This window comes from Dama dama, chromosome 29 (genome assembly GCF_033118175.1).
Source record: "Dama dama isolate Ldn47 chromosome 29, ASM3311817v1, whole genome shotgun sequence".
NCBI classification, from domain to species: domain Eukaryota; kingdom Metazoa; phylum Chordata; class Mammalia; order Artiodactyla; family Cervidae; genus Dama; species Dama dama.
In genome coordinates, this window is record NC_083709.1 from 39,664,856 (window position 1) to 39,684,016 (window position 19,161).

The window sequence follows — 19,161 nt, forward strand, 5'->3', positions numbered from 1 at the left end:
TATCAGTAAACTAGCCAAATAACTAAAGTTACTTTGAAGACCCCTCCTTTTTCTCTTGGGAACCATATTAAATAGATATATCACTCATCATTCATCATCATCATAATTAACTTGGAAGGAGCTCTTCCATGTTTCATCATTACGACAATACTGTAAAGTAGAGGATAATATTTTCCTCATTTTGCAGAGGGGTAATGGAAACACAGAGAGGTTAGGTGAGGGAGTTAGTATTTGCATGCAGGCAAGCTGACTCCAGAGCTCAGGTCTTAATCACAAAGCTCTGTGGCTTTTTGTTTCACTATCCTTGTAAACAGTATAATGAACATAATTTAAGGAATTCCTGGTTATCTCGAGGCCTTCGTTTTGATTATCTGCTCTCAGATGCTGGCAGTGTTGTAGTGTTGTTCAGAGACAGACAGTGATCTTAAGCATGAGTTTATTTCTTAAAATGAAAAAAATATACATTCATCTTGACTGGGCCCTTTTTTGGTCCTCCTCTAGTTGTAAAATGGGAGCTAAATAGCATGGATGTAAAAAATGTAAGGCCTAAGCCCAGTGTTTACCAGGAGCTCAGTAAATACCAGTTCTCTGCTTATTGTTTCCTCTTCATATGGAGATTTAATGTTCTAAGGCAGTGGCTCATGACCCCATTACATTCTTAAAAATTTCTAAGGACCTCAAAGAGCTTTTGTTTTTGTGGTTTTATCCATCAATATTTATATCAGGTTAGAAATTAAAATTGAGAACTGTTGTAAATATTTATTTAGTAGTACAGAAAAAATAACAGTAATAAGCCCATTACATTTAAAAATTGGTGAAAAGAGTGGCATTGTTTTACATTTTTGCATTTCTCTTTACCATGGCTCAGTAGAAGATATAAGATTCTCATATCTGCTTCTGGATTTGATCTGTTTGGATTTGTTGTTTTAGTTTATGAATATGAGGAAATCTGGCTTCATATGAATATGTAGACGGAAAAGGAGAGGGGGTGTATATAGCCTCCAGATAGTTGTGGTTATCCTTATTTGATAGGGCACCAAAACTCTTGTTAGTTTCTTAGAGGCTAGTTGCAGTGTGGAATCTGAAACCAAAACAGGGAACACTTCCCTGTGCTTTGAATTTTTACTTTCATTACCCACGCATAATTTTATATTACATTGATTGGTCACTCGGAAAATTTGAAAAATAGAAAAATTGCGCTTCACCTTTCATTACATAGTATCAGAAAATTACACTTGCTGGTATTGCTTCTGATCTTATCAATAGAGTCTTTAAACGATGGAAAAGTGTCAAGCCCAGGTTGGCAGATTCAAGTTTCTCAAAATTCTTAATTTTTGCTTGAAAGCTCAAATTTTACTACTGGCAACAATTACTGTCAGTTGTTTTCTTTGAAGTGTCAGGCATACTTTATTTTTGAGAAAGTGTCTGCCATATACCAAAGTCTGTATAATCAGTTTTTGGATTTAAGTCATTTTTTCAAGTAATACACAGTGCCCATGAAAATAATAGCCTAGTTTAGCTTGCAACTCAAACAATAGTGCTTTTCTTGTGACAATTGTATTTTTAATACATGAGAACTACTTCATATCTACTTACCACTTTGAAACACAGAATTTTACAAGACATGCTTTTAAGAGTCAATATTGAATAAAATTAATAGTTTTTACTAATTCAGTATTGAATAAAAGTAATAGTTTTTACTACTACTACTTTACTACTGATTTACTTTTGAATCACACACAAAAAAGGACTTTTGTATGTGATTCTGTGGAAGGGGAATAGACTTGTTCTTGGGAAAAGGAGCTGAAAATGATTTGTTGCCCTTTTGTCACAGCCTTCTACAGACACCTGTTTTATTACTGTCCCATCCCCTAGAGCCGAATGTCTTGAACATTTCAGGTGCTGAATAAGTATTCCAATGAAGGAAAGGAAGGTCTCATAGAAAATGTAAAATTATACAGTGTTTTGTCTGAAAGCCCCCCTCCCCCAACGCCCCTTCCCTCCCTTAAAACTCGCTGCTCCATTTTGTAACTTGTTTAGTTCAGGAACTGTGAGCTACTTTATGTCCAAAATAGTCTCGTCACATTAAGCAAATCTGCTTTGAACATGCAATTCAATTTCTTTAATTAGCTTTAAAAATAAGGATCATTAAATCAGAGTGCCACCATCAATTACTGTGCTAGGGTTTGCCTGTTCAATAATGCATCAGAGTTGTGCTCTCCTCAGTATTTCTCTGAAAGATTTATGGAAAAGGAGACCTCCTCTCTCTTGGTTCCAAACTTGAAACAGAGCTTTATTATGTATAAAATTTTCTTTCCTATTATTGCTGCCATTTTAGGTGCTGTATTTCATTGAATACTCTCAGGATTCTATCCCTCTTTGCATTTCATATTTGGGATCAGTTCCAGAGAGTGTTATACAGCATTTTTGTAAATTCACAAGAAAATAAGCACTTTCCTTGCTCTGCATGAAGAAAAGACAAGGTGCGGAATAAAAAAAAAAAAAGTCCGCAGTTCTGTGAGGTGCACCTGTTATGGCAAAATCAGAGAATGCCTTGCTTCTTATTTTTCACTATGTTGAGGAGTAACAAACAGAAAATTGGGAAATTGAACTAGCAATATATATTTATAAATTTGTTTAAAGTTTAACTAAAACTGGTATTGTAAAAGCAGTGGTCATTTTTCTTGCTTAATTTAAATAATATATTTTAGCTTATAAATGATAGAAATATAATATTCATCAAATGTATATAAGTGTTTGGGTGATTTTATTCTCATTGCTGTACTGTGAATTCAGATTAAGTCAAAATAACAGGACCACAAATTAGGTTTGGGTAATCTATATAGTAATGCTTTGGGAAATTCAGTTTGATCCTAAGCAATCATTTTCTTAGACAATTACACAAGTATTTCTGGAAAGATTGATGTTTGCCATTAAATAGAGCTAGTAATGTTAAGTTCTTTTCAGTTAACAGCCTAAAAGGGATAGATAAAACGTAAAAAGTCAGTTGTTTTAGTTAAATGAATCTATATATTTGAAAATTTTCTATTGATTGTTTTGACTAATTTTGGAATGATGTTTATTTTGAAGAATAGTATATTTATTATTATTGAAAATATAATAAAAAGAAGTTTATAATTTAAAAATCTTACAAGTGTATCAGCCTTATACCAGAGTGGGTCAAATACCTTAGTATAAAAGTATAAGATAGTGTAATGATTGTTTTTCTTCTAATTTGATGTACAATTAAATGATACGAGTTTTAAAAATTTATAATCTTTAAGTTACAAAAATTTAGATGTGCTTCAGTGGTTAAGATATGTTTGCTGAGGATTCATCTTGACTTGAGCACTTGTTAAAAATTTATTTTGGGAATGGGAATTAGCCTCTTGAATCTATATCAAACCTGTGGAAGGTAATCTATCACAGTAATAGAGTAAACTTCATCTTCAGATATCCATTTCTTCATCTTTCCTTTGTTTATGGTAAATGCTAGATAACTGAACTTTCAATTCAGTTTCTGTCAGAAAAGATTCAGCTGGATACACAGAGGCTATTCCTAACCCCCCCCCCATTTAGGAGAAGTATCTGTTTGTATCATTCATTGGGGCACCCGAGGTTCTCTGCTCTGATTGTAACACTTACTTTGTAAACTTTAAAAAATATTAAGGAAGAACATATTCAGTACAATCAAAGGAAAATTACATAGCTCAAGGATTTTTCACAAATTGAATGTAGAAGTATAACCCTTTCCATAAATCACAGTGTAGAAAGTTACCAGCACTCTGTAATACTCTCTGTTCCCGCAGTCAGTCCTAACAATCCCAAAGGAATCACTTATTTTTTCCAGGCTCTTTCAGTTATAGTTGACATATATTGTTGTATAAATTTAAGATGTACAACGTGATATTTGAAATAGTTGATACATGTGTACATTGCAAAATGATTATCAATGGTAAAGCCAATTAATACATATTTCCCCTCACATAATTAACCATTTATATGTGTGTGTGGTGAAAACTTTAAAAATCTACTGTCCTAGAAGCTTTCAAGTATATAATACAGTATTGTTAACTGTAGTCATCATTGCTGTACATTAGATCCTGGAATTTATTCATCTCTTACCTGAAAGTCTGTACCCTTTGACCAACATTTCCCCATTTCCCATACCCTGCAGTCCCTAGCAACCACCAGTCTATTCTTTGTTTCTATGAGGTTGGCGTTTTTAGATTCCACATGTAAGTTAGATCATGCACTGTTTTGACTTCCATCCCATAGATAAGTATTTGAATTTTATATATTACAGTCTGAGTATATATACTTTTGTACATGGCTTCTTTGTCTTCGCTTAGTGTCTATGAGATTCATTTATTTGGTGTTTGTAGCTGTCTTTAATTTTTCATTGCATGAGTACACTAGAATATATTTTTCCTTTCTCCTGTTGACTGTGAAAGAAAGTGAAAGTGAAAGTTGCTCAGTTGTGTCCGACTCTTTGCGACCCTACGGACTGTAGAGTCCATGGATTTCTTCAGGCCAGAGTACTGGAGTGGGTAGCCTTTCCCTTCTCCAGGGTATCTTCCCATCCCAGGGATTGAACCCAGATCTCCCACATTGTAGGCAGATTCTTTACCAGCTGAGCCACAAGGGAAGCCCAGGAACACTGGAGTGAGTAGCCTATCCCTTCTCCAGCGGATCTTTCTGACCCAGGAATCGAACCGGGATCTCCTGCATTGCAGGCGGATGCTTTTACCAGCTGAGCTATCAGGGACTGTTGACTATAATTTTGCCTTCCCCCCCAGTTTTTGACTGTATTGTAAATAAAACTGCCACAAATGTTCTAACATGTATCTTTTGATGTTCACAAGTGTGCATTTCTCAAGAGTGAAATTTCTGGGTCTTAGGGTATATATTCAATATTTGTATATTCTGTCAGGCTGTTTCCCAAATCAGTTGTCGATCTCTCCTTATAATGTATGAAAATCCTCGTCCATATCATTGCCTTTACTTGCTACTGCCAGCTTTAGTCTTCTTCCCCCCTCCCCCTATTAACTACTCTAGGGTATTTGTAGAATCACATTATTGATTTAATCTGCAGTTCTCAATAATGTTGAATACCTTTTCGCATGTTTGTTGGTCATTTAGAAATCCTCTTTTGTGGAATTTCTATATAAGTCTTTTGCCCACTTTTCTGTTTTGTCAGTCCTTCTCTTATTGACTGACAAGGTTTTTGGTTTGTTTTTTTTTTTAATATATTTTGAATACAACTTTTTTGTTGAACATATGTATCACACCTGTCTTTTTCTGCTTTGTGTTTTGCCTTTTGACTCCCATAATTGTATCTTTTGATGACCAGGAATTTTAAAAATGTATAATGTCCAACTCTAAAACTTTGCTGGAGGTTTATCTATTTTGTTAATCCATTTCTTCCAAAAGACCAACTTTTGGCTTTCTTGAATTTTCTTATTTGTAATTTTTAAAAATTTTCCTCAATTCTGGCCTAACCTATGTTATTTTCTTCCTTTTTCGGGTTTTGCATATGTTCTCTTTTAGCTTTGTTAGCAATATGCTTAGCTCATCGCGTTTTACGCTTTCATTTTTCTAAATATATTCATCTAAGTCTGAATCTAAGCATTGTATTAGCACTCCCATAATTTTGAGTTGTTGTATCTTATCATTTGATTAAAATGTTTAATTTTTAATATAGTTTCTTTTACCCATGGTTTACTTAGAATGTATTGCTTAATTGACATGCCTTGGTTTTCATGTTACCTTTCTGTTATTGGTTTCTAGCTTAATTTACTGTATTCAGAGGTCTCTATTTGAGGTTTGTTGACACTTGCTTTGTGAACTGCCTATAGTCTATTTAGATAAACATTTCTTTTACATTTGGAAAGAATTTAACATTCAGCAATTGTTGAGTGTACTGTTCTATGTATGTTAATTAGGTCAACATTATTTAGAATGTTTCCTTACTGATTTTTTTTCATTCTGTCAGTTTCTGAGAGAGACGTGTTATAAATTCTAATTATGATTGTGGATTTGTCTATTTCTCATTTGCCTTACCAGTTTTTTAAAATTTATTTTTTAATTGACGGATAATTGCTTTACAGAATTTTGTTGTTTTCTGTCAAACATCTCCATGACTCAGCCATAGGTGTACATATATCCCCTTCTACTTGACCCTCCATCCCATCTCCCTCCTCATCCCATCCCTCTAGGTTGATACAGAAAGCCCTGTTTGAGTTCCCTGAGGTAGACAGACTGAAACCACAATCACAGAAAACTAGCCAATCTGATCACATGGACCACAGCCTTGTCTAACTTAATGAAACAAAGTCATGCCGTGTGGGGCCACCCAAGACAGACGGGTCTTGGTGGAGAGGTCTGACAGAATGTGGTCCACTGGAGAATGGAACGGCAAACCACTTCACTATTCTTGCCTTGAGAACTCCATGAACAGTGTGAAAAGGCAAAAAGATAGGACACTGAAAGAGGAACTCCCCAGGTCGGTAGGTGCCCAATATGCTACTGGAGATCAGTGGAGAAATAACTCCAGAAAGAATGAAGGGATGGAGCCAAAGCAAAAACAATACCCAGTTGTCGATGTGACTGGTGATAGAAGCAAGGTCCGATGCTGTAAAGAGCAATATTGCATAAGAACCTGGAATGTTAGTTTCATGAATCAAGGCAAATTGGAAGTGGTCAAACAAGAGATGGCAAGAGGGAACGTCGACATTCTAGGAATCAGCAAACTAAAATGGACTGGAATGGGTGAATTTAACTCAGATGACCATTATATCTATTACTGTGAGCAGGAATCCCTTAGAAGAAATGGAGTAGCCATCATAGTCAACAAAAGAGTCAGAAATGCACTACTTGGATGCAATATCAAAAACAACAGAGTGATCTCTGTTCGTTTCCAAGGCAAACCATTCAGTATCACGGTAATCCAAGGCTATGCCCTGACCAGTAATGCTGAAGAAACTGAAGTTGAATGGTTGTATGAAGACCTACAAAACCTTTTAGAACTATCACCCAAAAAAGATGTCCTTTTCATTATAGGGGACTGGAATACAAAAGTAGGAAGTCAAGAAACACCTGGCACATTTGCCCTTGGAGTGCAGAATGAAACAGAGAAAAGACTAATAGAGTTTTGCCAAGAGAATGCACTGGTCATAGCAAACACCCTCTTCCAACAACACAAGAGAAGACTGTACACATGGACATCACCAGATGGTCAACACTGAAATCAGACTGATTATATTCTTTGCAGCCAAAGATGGAGAAACTCTATATAGTCAGCAAAAACAAGACTGGGAGCTGACTGTGGCTCAGACCATGAACTCCTTGTTGCCAAATTCAGACTTAAATTGAAGAAAGTGGAGAAAACCACTAGACCATTCAGGTATGACCTAAATCAAATCCCTTATGATTATACAGTGGAAGTGAGAAATAGATTTAAGGGACTAGATCTGATAGATAGGGTGCCTGATGAACTATGGATGGAGGTTCGTGACATTGTACAGGAGACATGGACCAAGACCATCCCCAAGAAAAAGAAATGCAAAACAGCAAAATGGCTGTCTGAGGAGGCCTTACATAGCTCTGAAAGGAAGAGAAGGCAAAAGCAAAGGAGAAAAGGAAAGATATAAGCATCTGAATGAAGAGTTCCAAAGAATACAAGGAGAGATAAGAAAGCCTTCCTCAGCGATCAATGCAAAGTAATAGAGGAAAACAACAGAATGGGAAAGACTAGAGATCTCTTCAAGAAAATTAGAGATACCAAGGGAACATTTCATGCAAAGATGTGCTCAATAAAGGGCAGAAATGGTATGGACCTAACAGAAGCAGAAGATATTAAGAAGAGGTGGCAAGAATACACAGAAATATACAAAAAGATCTTCACAACCCAGATAATCACGATGGTGTGGTCACTCACCAAGAGCCAAACATCCTGGAATATGAAGTGAAGTGAGCCTTAGGAAGCATCACTATGAACAAAGCTAGTAGAGGTGATGGAATTCCAGTTGAGCTATTTCAAATCCTAAAAGATGATGCTGTGAAAGTGCTGCACTCAATATGCTAGCAAATTTGGAAAACTCAGCAGTGGCCACAGGACTGGAAAAGGTCAATTTTCATTCTAGTCCCTAAGGAAGGCAATGCCAAAGAATGCTCAAACTACCACACAATTGCACTCATCTCAGACACTAGTAAAGTAATGCTCAAAATTCTCCAAGCCAGGCTTCATCAGTATGTGCACCATGAACTTCCAGATGTTCAAGCTGGTTTTAGAAAAGGCAGAGGAACCAGAGCTCAAATTGCCAGCATCCGCTGAATCATCGAAAAAGTAAGAGAGTTCCAGAAAAACATCTACTTTTCCTTTATTGACTATGCCAAAGCCTTTGACTGTGTGGATAACAATAAACTATAGAAACTTCTGAAAGAGATGGGAATACCAGACCACCTGACCTGCCTCTTGAGAAACCTGTATACAGGTCAGGAAGCAACAGTTAGAACTGGACATGGAACAACAGACTGGTTCCAAATAGGAAAAGGAGTACGTCAAGCCTGAATGTTGTCACCCTGCTTATTTAACTTATATGCAGATACATCATGAGAAACACTGGGCTGGAAGAAGCACACTCTGGAATCAAGATTGCCGGGAGAAATGTCAATAACCTCAGATATGCAGATGACACCACCCTATGGCAGAAAGGGAAGAAGAACTAAAGAGCCTCTTGATGAAAGTGAAAGAGGAGAGTGAAAAAGTTGGCTTAAAGCTCAACATTCAGAAAACTAAGATCATGACATCTGGTCCCATCACTTCATGGCAAATAGATGGGGAACAGTGGAAACAATGACAGAGTTTATTTTTGGGGGCTCCAAAATTACTGCAAATGGTGACTGCAGCCATGAAATTAAAAGATGCTTGCTCCTTGAAAGAAAAGTTATGACCATCCTAGGCAGCATATTAAAAAACAGAGATATTACTTTGCCAACAAAAATCCATCTAGTCAAAGCTATAGTTTTTCCAGTAGTCATGTATGGATTTGAGCTATAAAGAAAGCTGAGCACTGGAGAATTAATGCTTTGATCTGTGGTGTTGGAGAAGACTTTTGAAAGTCCCTGGGACTGCAAGGAAATCCAGCCAGTCCATCCTAAAGGAAATCAATCCTCAATGGTTATTGGAAGGACTGATGCTGAAGCTAAAACTCCAATACTTTCGCCATCTGATATGAAGAACTGACTTATTTGAAAAGACCCTTGTGCTGGGAAATAGTGAAGGCAGGAGAAGAGGATGACAGAGGATCAGATGGTTGGATGGCATCACTGACTCAGTGGACATGAGTCTGAGTAAACTCCAGAATTGGTGATGGACAGGGAGGCCTGACGTGCTGCAGTCCATGGTGTTGCAGAGTCAGACATGACTGAGCAGGTCAAGTGAGCTGCACTTTTCTATATTCACTGGTTAGTTCTAGTAATTTTCTGATAATATCTTTAGGGTTCTCTTGGTATAGTATCATGTCATCTGCAAACAGTGAGAGCTTTACTTCGTCTTCTCTGATCTGGATTCCTTTTATTTCTTTTTCTTCACTTGATTGCTGTTGCTAGGACTTCCAAAACTGTGTTAAATAATAGTGGTGGGAGTGGGGACACCCTTGTCTTGTTCCTCATCTTAGGGGGAATGCCCTGCTGTTTTGAGATTATCTTTTTAGATTGCTAAGATTGTTTTTTCTTGTCTGTTGAATTGACCCCTTGTCTCTGGGGATTGTCCATTTTTGTGTTCAGTAGTGTTTCTTGAAATCTACTTGTCTGATGCTAGTTTTGTTGTGCTAGACTTCTGTTGGTTAATTGAAGTGTGGTGTATTTTTTTTTCATTCTTCCTACTTCATCTTTACTGTATCTTTTTTTTTTTTATTAATTTATATCTTTGGTAATCAGTATGCATTTGAATCTTACTGTGTTATCCAATCTGACAATTTTAGTCTTTTGGGTATTTAACTCCTTCATATTTAATTATTGATAAACCTGACATTTTTGTTTTCATATTCTTTTTTGCCTGTTTTGTATTAGTTAAGTTTTTAATATCATTTTCTTCCTAGGTAGCATGTTATTTATACTTAATCTTATTATTCTTTTATTGGTTAGCTTAAAGATTATAGTCAGTATCCTTGACCTATTTGAGTTAACCCTAAAAAGTTATTATGATTCTAATTATAGATTCACAGAAAATTTTCAGTATGGTGTGTGTGCACCTCACCAAGTTTCTTCCAATGGTTACATCTTAGTAAAGTATCATACCGCAAAACTGGTATTGATAAAATGTGTGTTAATTTTTGAGACTTGTGTTGTTTTCCCACTTGTATAGATTTGTGTAACTACCCACCATCTAAGTACTGATCTGTCTGGCACCACAAAGATCTCCCTTATGCTGCCTTTTATATACAGCTGTATATTCCACACCATTCCTGACCCTGGAATGGAGTATATGTATATAGTGTATGTATATAGTTTATTTCTATGTATATAATCAACTCAAGAATATTAAAAATATGATCATAATGTATGTGACTATTTGATATTGTCTTTTTTCGCTCAACATGATCCCTCCAAGTTATTGTGCATTTTAATATTTTGTTTCTTTTTGTTGCTGAGATTTATTCTGGCTATGAATGTACTTACTGGGGGATTCTTTGTTTCCAATATTTTACTCTTATCAATGAAGGTACTGTGAGCGATTTTGTACATGTTTTTTGTGGACCTAGATTTTCATTTTTTTCATTTCTCTATAGCACATGTCCAGGAGTGCCATTACGGGATCATATGGTAAATATACAGTTTGTTTCGGAAACAGCCAGACTGTTTCCCAAAGGGACTCTACTGTTTTACGTTCTTCACATCTCTCCACATCCTGATCATTGTGTGCTGTTGTCATTATTTGTTTTTTATTTGGTTATTGTTTCAGGTATAGAGTGATACCTCATTGTGCTTTTAATCTGCATTTCTTTAATGGATAAGATGCTAAACACCTTTATGTTCTTACCTGTCATCTCTGTGTCCTCTTTGGTGCAATGTCTGTGTCTTTTGTTCATTTTTAATTGAATTTCTTAAACGTTTGAGTTTTGTATTTTCTTTATGTGTTTTAGTTCTGACTTCTTTGTCAGATATACATATCCTTAACTTACTTGACTTTAGTACTTTCACTACTTCCTGGAAAGTGAAAGGAATTTAATATATTTCCACCCCATTTATCCTACTCCTGTCTTTTGTGTAATTGTTCATGTAGTTTAATTCTACATGAATTTAAAACTTCACAAGTTTTAGATTATGTGTCATAACCAATTTCTGTTGTTTTACTCACATTTTAAACCCTTTCCTATGCTTTTCAGTGTTTTCTGCATTCGGGAAATTCCATCAGAGGTCGTTTTCTTTCTGCCAGAGAATTTATTTTGGTATTTATTTTGTCCCAAACTGAGACAATGCTCTGTGTGTGAGTATGTGTGTGGGGGAGTTGTTCTGAAAATGTTGAGTTGTCAGTTCTTTAAAATTTTTCGTTTCTCTTCTGTCTTCCGTTCATTTGAGAAGGCAGATGTCAGCTTTATTCTTCTTTGAAGATAAGGTCCCTTTTTGCTCCAGTAGCTTTTAAGGTCTTCCCTCTGTCTTGGCTGTCAGCTGCTTTCCTCTGATGTACTGTGTAGACAGCCTGCAAGATGGACACCAGATAATCTGTACTTTCTGGTAATTGTGCTCTTGTGTGATAACCTTCTTGAGTGTGGGCTGGGCTTACTGATTTACTTCCAATGAATAGACTAGAGCAGATCTGGCACTTTCTTTTTGATCTTTTAAAGTTTTTTTTTTTTTTTTTGTAACAGCTTTTATGCACATATTCTGATTGATCTCAGAGGAAGGGTTATTCTGATATAGTTATTTCCAGAGGGTGAGCTTAATTGTTTTTAGAACTAAAGAGAATTCTTGTTTTCTTGGAATGCTGTTACAGAAGATGACGCTCTCTTACTACACCTACAAATAAGTTGTTTGCTGGGTGGAAAAGATGCTGTCTTTTTCTCCTGTAACATATATTGACTGATGCTCAGAGGACTAAACAGTTGTTTACTCAGATATTTTCTTGTCTGTTTGGTTCCATAAATAGAAATTTATAAAAAAAGTCATTTTAGAGTTGCTTATGCGAGTCATAATTACTTTTATATTTGTAGGGTTCTATCATGTATAAAATATATGATGAGATATTTTTCTATAAAAACTTATTTAAATTCTTTTGAGAGACTACACAGGTGACTTGATAAAACAATTGTTGGTGATTTTGTTGTGTTAGATAAAACTGTGAAGAAGAAAGATCTCATAAAAGGTTCTTTATTAAAGTCATTTCTCACGTGTCCATGTCCTTGCTTCACCTTTTAAAGAAAGAGTGACTAAATTTGAAAAAAAAATCATATTGTATGAGTGTGATTTATACAAGAAAGAAGATGGGGACCTCCCATACATCAAGGTATTTGTAAGTGGCTCTGCATGTGTTTTGCATTAAAACAGTGTGCTTGGATTGTATAATTGTCCTTTGTTATGATTTTTGCCTTATCTGACGTTTTAAAGTAAGTGAACCTGTTGCTGGTTCTGACTGCAGCTTGTAAGAGAGCCTCTTCCTGTCCTAAATACTGAGAGGGTATTTCGTATTACCGTTCACAAATAATTTGACAACTTTTTAACTGAATATCTTATGTAATTTTCACGTAACTTACCTTAGGTGTTGGCACTAATGAAACATCCCTTAATTAAATTAATACATGTTTATTTAGTAAGAACATGAAAGACCTTTTTAGACTGAAATAGCCAGAAGCTAAACTGAAAACATAATTATTTGATGACTCTTGTTCATCTACTAACTTCCCCAAATAATACAGATTGTATATCTGTATATCAAATCACCAGATAGTTGTGTTTTCTTCTGCTTATTTTATATTGTATAAACCAAGATGGGAGTCAAGGCCTTTTTATTAACCATCTGTACTGTGTCTGCTGTGAACTGACTAGTCATGTCAAAGAAGATTCATTCTATCCTTCCAGGAGATTTTATTTCAGAAAACCATTTTAATAAAGCTGTGGCAGAGTCATAGCTGTGCCTTGGTGTTTTTCCCTCTGGGAATAAATTTTCAAATTTAAAAAGATGTCTTTTGTATGATGGTATAATTAAACTATAGTTTTTTCATGTGTGATCTCTTTGCTTTTACATTTATATAGACCTCAGTGGCTGGATGGAGATAGGAGGAGTCATTGTCATTGGTTAAGCCTTTAACAAATTTGGAAAAGACAGTCAATGTCCAGTATCATATAGCTTTATATGTATATATAACTTCACTCTTAGAATGCCTTCACACCTTGTCTACCATAGTTTTCAGAGCTTCTTCACCTGTTAACTTCACATAGACTGTTCTTATAACATGACTTGTTCATTCTAGCTCACACTAGCAAAGCTCCAATTATTTATTCCCTATGCAAACATCCCATAGGTATTAGGTCTTGTGTGCGAGATCCTCAGCCTGTCACAGATTTCATGATCCTGTCTGCTTCAACCTGTACGGTGTTTCTTCACCTGGCAGACTTTATTGAAGTTGCTATGCTCAGGTTTAAAAAAAAAACCAGGTTTGGTGTAAGAAGCTTGCTTTCAAAAAAATAGTAATTGATCATGTCTGCTGTAGATTTTAAAAGAAGCATTTGAAAGATTTCCCTGAAGCTTCTTCCTCAGACACATTGATCTCTTTTTCATTTGTCTTTATAGATAGCCAACCAAATAATTGTGATTGTTGGTAACTATGGTGATTTACTGAGTCTCCTGTTTTATTTTTCAGGATAGGTAACAAACTCTTAGGCATCAATTGGTGACATATTGTGAAATATTTTGATTGCTTCTGTCAGTAGAAGCCATTTACTAATGTCTCCTTTCTATAAATTAATATCTAAATGATTGTTTGCTCTGTGTATAATACAAAGATGACAGGAAAAGACATAGGTCATAATCTACTTACTGTGTGACTTTGTGTAATCATCTCATGTGTAAAATGGAAATAGTGATTCTTGAAAGTTTGTTCGGCAGATTAAATCAGAGTAGATCCTTAAAAATTGGATAAACATTTATTCTGCAAGTGGATATTGAATGCCAGCTCTGTGCAAGACACTAACATAGAGAATGAGGATACAGTAGAGAATAAAATAGTCAGATTTTATTGATCCACTGGAGTATTCTATGTTCTAGTCTGTCTCTACAGATTGGGATGGAAGCTACTTAACAACAGAGAACATGTAGGTGATAATAAGCACCATGAGGAAAAACAGGGCAGAGTCAGCTCATGGAGCATAATTCTGGGATGCACTGTCAGGGAGCCTTCTCTGAGGTGATGATGTTGAGTGCACTTGGATGAAGTAAAGATGTAAGCATGTAGATACTTGGGGGAAGGATGTCTAGCCTTCATGGCTAGAGAGAGAAGCTTGGTGGTTTGAAGAACAGTGATCAGTTATAGCTGAAGCTATGTGTGTGAAGGACAAAGTGCTGATGAGTTCAGAGAGTGCTCCAAAAATGTCATTGATATAGTCTTTCTTCTATTAATTATAAATAAAAAGTTATATTCCATATACTTTATATAAAATTAGGTCTGGTTGTTTGTACTAGTTGAATGATTATTTACCTTAATGAAATATTATTATTGTTTATATTCATTATTATTTAGCATTAATATGTTAATATCATTGTCATTTAATTGGATAGATAATATTTAGCATAATATTATTTGATAATATATTAGTTATATTATTATTATTAATTATTTAGCTCTGTGTAACAGGCACATGCAAGTAACTAGAATTTTTTTCCAAAATGGAATGGTCTTTTTTGTTGTTGTTTACTAATGTTACTGTACCTGGCGCTAGCCATACTGTGAAGTTTAAGGGCACTGTCCAGCCTGGCAGCTCTGCCCAAACTTGTGACATAAGCAGCAGCGAGTTAAGCTCCAAACACGGAGTTGGTAGGACGAGTCCACACAGGACCACTCTCACTTCTGATACCAACCATGTATGTTGAGGAGGTTCCCCAAATCACCCTCAGGTTCACTAATTCATTAGAAGGACCTATTGAACTTACTAAAAGCTGTTAGACTCATGATTGTGGTCTGTTATAGGGAAAGGATACAGGTAAATAATTAGCATAAGAACGAGATGCATAGCGCCGAGTCTGGGAGCATTCCTGATGTGAAGCTTCTGTTCTCCTCAGGAAGTATTCTCTTCCCAGATTGGTGTGTGACAGCTCACATGGAGTGTTGCCAACCCAGGAAGCTCACGTGAGCTTGGTGTGTACATATTGGGGCGTCATTTCATAGGTGTGATTGATTGCCCATGTGAGATGACTTAGTTTCAGAATTTGAATGGATATCATGTGGCCTTGGGTCCCACCGTGAAGAACAGAGACACTTCTGTCATCTGGAAACACTCCAAGGATTTAGAAATTATTTCTGTGAACTGGAGACAAAGGCCAGGCCTCCCTTTGGGAAAGACCAAATTCTTTACTGCATAAGTTGTTATGAAAATTCGAGTAATATAGTAAGTAAATGTCTCCCTAGATTCCCATATCTTGGGAGCAGCTGTGTCTCCCTGGATTCCCATATCTTGGAGACAACTATTGCTGTATTGGTTATTTAGTATATATTGTTCTAGGTGTTTAATAATTTTTTGAGTGTACATTGAACTATACTTTGCTTATTGTTGATTAACTAGGCTTTTTCACTTAAGAATGTATAGATATATGTGTTTTTGTGTGTGTTTGAACAAGTATCTTGAAATTGAATGCTAATTTTTTTCACATAATTAGTGTTTAAAACTTTTTCCACTGAAAAATAGTGCTTCATTGAACTTCCTTGCATGTATATCTTCGTGTGTTTTTCTGATTTTTCTTCTTGAAATAGAGTTGCTGGATAAAACGGTATGGACATTTTGAAATTTCATATGTACTTCATTATTACCCCTCTTGGGATGACTTCTATGAGGTAGCTTATGGAATATCAGAATTGTTAATAATCTCCATATTACTCTTAGGTAAACATTGCAACTTCAACAATTTCAAATGTCGAGTATGGTCACATTCCACATCTCAGCCCAGGTGTAATTCCTGTTCTACAAAATGAATCATTTTTATCATCCCCAAATAATGGAAATCTGGAAGGTCTTACAGGATTGGGTACTGCACATATCAATGGGAAACCTGCTTGTGATGAATTTGATCAACTGATCAAAAATATGGCCCAGGTAAGAGCGTGTGTTCCTGTTAGTTATGATAGAATGTGTCCTGGATAATTTGAAGAATACTTGCATATGTATATTACATATGTTAAATATATACTTTAAACATATTATTATTATAGAAAATATAGCAACAATGTATTTTGTTTTCTATCTTATATAAATTTTATTACATTTTACTGAGCAACAATATAAAGTATATCTTAAATATATATTATACTATGATATATATTCTTATTTATGAAGACATTTTTAACAATGAAAAAATTAGAATGAAAAAGATGTAGATTTCATGTAAGTTTAAGTGCTTCAGGGATTTTTCTAAATGAAGGTTATCTTAGAAAAAATTAAAAAAACTTTTAAACAGATTAATGCCACTAATAAGACTATGACTGCAGTGCCTGGCATGTAATTATATTCCTTGCTTCTTTTCCTGGACAGGGTCGCCAGATAGAAGTTTTTGAGCTCCTCAAGCCTCCATGTGGAGGCCTTGGGTTCAGTGTGGTGGGACTGAGGAGTGAAAACCGGGGAGAGCTGGGTATATTTGTGCAGGAGATCCAGGAGGGCAGTGTGGCCCACAGGTGGGACTGTCACTGTGACATCTCTGATTTTGATATCACATTCACAAGGTGCTGCTCACCCTAGGAGAATTTCAAGAAACAAAAATGCCTAAAAGCAAAAACAGTATAAAACATTATTAACTAGTTTTTAGAAATCATTAACATTGCTACAATAACAAGAAAGTCCTTTGAAAGCAGAGTAACTTTTAAATATAGTCATGACTTAATCACTTTTTAGTAAGGAAATAAAAATTTGAGTAGGACATTACTCCCATTGTTTTTAAACAGGCTCTTTTTGATTAGGTTTAAAAATTATAGAAAAGCATTCAAGTGGTCTATGATAATATGAGCTGTATTTTATTAATATGCTCAAAATAACAAGTAGGAGCTGTATTTTATTAATATGCTCAAAGCAAAAAGTAAATATATACTTCTTTCCATTCATTTGTAGATGATTATAGCAGTACTAAAATACAACATATAGGTTGAATGAGTAGCTAAAAAGAAGGTGGCTGTTAACCGGGAGTGGTTGACTAGGGTTAGGTCAGATGGTGCCAAAGCATATATATTTTTCCCTTCCTTTTTTATTGAGATATAATTGACATATAACACTGTGTAAGTTTAAGCTGTATAGCATCATGATTGAACTTACATACATCATGGAGTGATTATCATGTTAGGTTTTGTGAACAGCATCTCACATAGAACAAAATTGAAGAAATAGAGAAAAAATATTTTAGGAGTACAATTGCAAGAAAAAACTTACATAGTGTGAACATTAGAAAATAGAATTAAAAATAACCTGAAAATGCATGCCAAAGAAGCAGTCATTTTCTTGAGCTCTATCAGTTATCTCTTATCCCCCTTTTCATCGTTAGAGATGGACGATTGAAGGAGACTGACCAGATCCTTGCTATTAATGGACAGGCACTTGATCAGACAATTACCCATCAGCAGGCCATCAGCATCCTGCAGAAAGCCAAGGATACCGTCCAGCTGGTTATTGCCAGAGGCTCATTGCCTCAGCTCATCAGCCCCATAGTTTCCCGTTCTCCATCTGCGGCGAGCACACTGTCAGCTCATTCTAATCCAGTGAGTACATAAGATTTTCAAGGGGAACAGAACATATTTTTCTAATTCTTTAACTTTTTGCACAAGTTTGCAATCCTTTAGGTTCTTTGTATTTCTTGGGTTTTTGCCTTTTTGTTCTTCTTTCCCTTCTGAGCATAGAATATATTTTATGCAATTAAGATTAAGTTTCTGGCTTCCAAAAAACTTTTACTTATGTAGCTTTTTAACTTGAATTCATTCCTAAAAAAAGAAAAAAAAGTCCCTTAAAAAATTGACTTATCTGTAAACAAAATCTTGATTTTACTTTTTAAGTTGTTAGAGTTAGCTACTAGTGACTTTAAGAGGTCATTTAATTTGGGGGCTTCCCAGGTGGCTCAGACAGTAAAGAATCCCCCTGCAGTGCAGGAGACCTAGGTTCAATCCCTGGGTCGGGAAGATATACTAGAGAAGGGAATGGCTACTCACTCCAGTGTTTCTGGAAAATTCCACGGAAAATTCCATGGACAGAGGAGCCTGGTGGGCTACAATCCATAGGGTTGCAAAGAGTTGGACACGACTGAGTGATTAACACTTTCTCGCTTAACTTGAAATCGCGTGCAACAAGATTTATGTAGAAGAATTTTTTAACAGCTAACATTTTTTTTCTCTTTTTCTTTGATCATCTTTTTTTAAAACTCTTCAAAGGATCTTGCCAGTCTGTATCTTTACCTGGTTAAATAGAGCCACTATAATGATGTATTGATAATTTCAAGAAATGGTTATATCAACAGTAGTAACAACCTGTTGGAAGAGAAGTGTACTAAATAAAAGGAACCCTGTTAAAACTCACTATATGTCTGCACTTACTTAATACTAATCACAAAATAATATTCACAGAAATCTCAACTACAATAAAAATTTTAGTTTTCAAATTCACAGGAGGGCTTTGTTTTCAGGCTCACTGGCAGCATGTGGAAACTATTGAATTGGTCAATGATGGTTCTGGTCTGGGGTTTGGCATCGTAGGAGGAAAAGCAACTGGTGTGATTGTGAAGACCATTCTTCCTGGAGGTGTAGCTGATCAGGTAAGTTATTCTAGCAGGTATTTTATGTTTTATCCAATAGTACAGCTTCATCTTGTTTATTTCTGTCAGAAAGAAGAAACTTTGGCTTCAAATAAGGTCAAATTCTTTTGTTTTACTGGACTTGTTTGTAAAATGATTTTCTTTGACTTGGGGTGAAATGCATTTCA

General features: G+C 35.5%; 1 protein-coding gene across 8 annotated transcripts in view; it reads left to right on the top strand.

Moving 5' to 3' along the window:
- MPDZ (multiple PDZ domain crumbs cell polarity complex component) overlaps window positions 1–19,161 on the top strand; it is a 162,177-nt gene that overhangs the window by 35,280 nt on the left and 107,736 nt on the right. For all 8 annotated transcript variants that reach the window (XM_061132568.1, XM_061132565.1, XM_061132561.1 and 5 more), the window contains exons 4-7: window positions 16,096–16,305; window positions 16,741–16,880; window positions 17,738–17,951; window positions 18,866–18,994. In XM_061132568.1, the coding sequence (XP_060988551.1) occupies window positions 16,096–16,305; window positions 16,741–16,880; window positions 17,738–17,951; window positions 18,866–18,994 (693 nt within the window). The remainder of the gene's footprint in view (window positions 1–16,095; window positions 16,306–16,740; window positions 16,881–17,737; window positions 17,952–18,865; window positions 18,995–19,161) is intronic.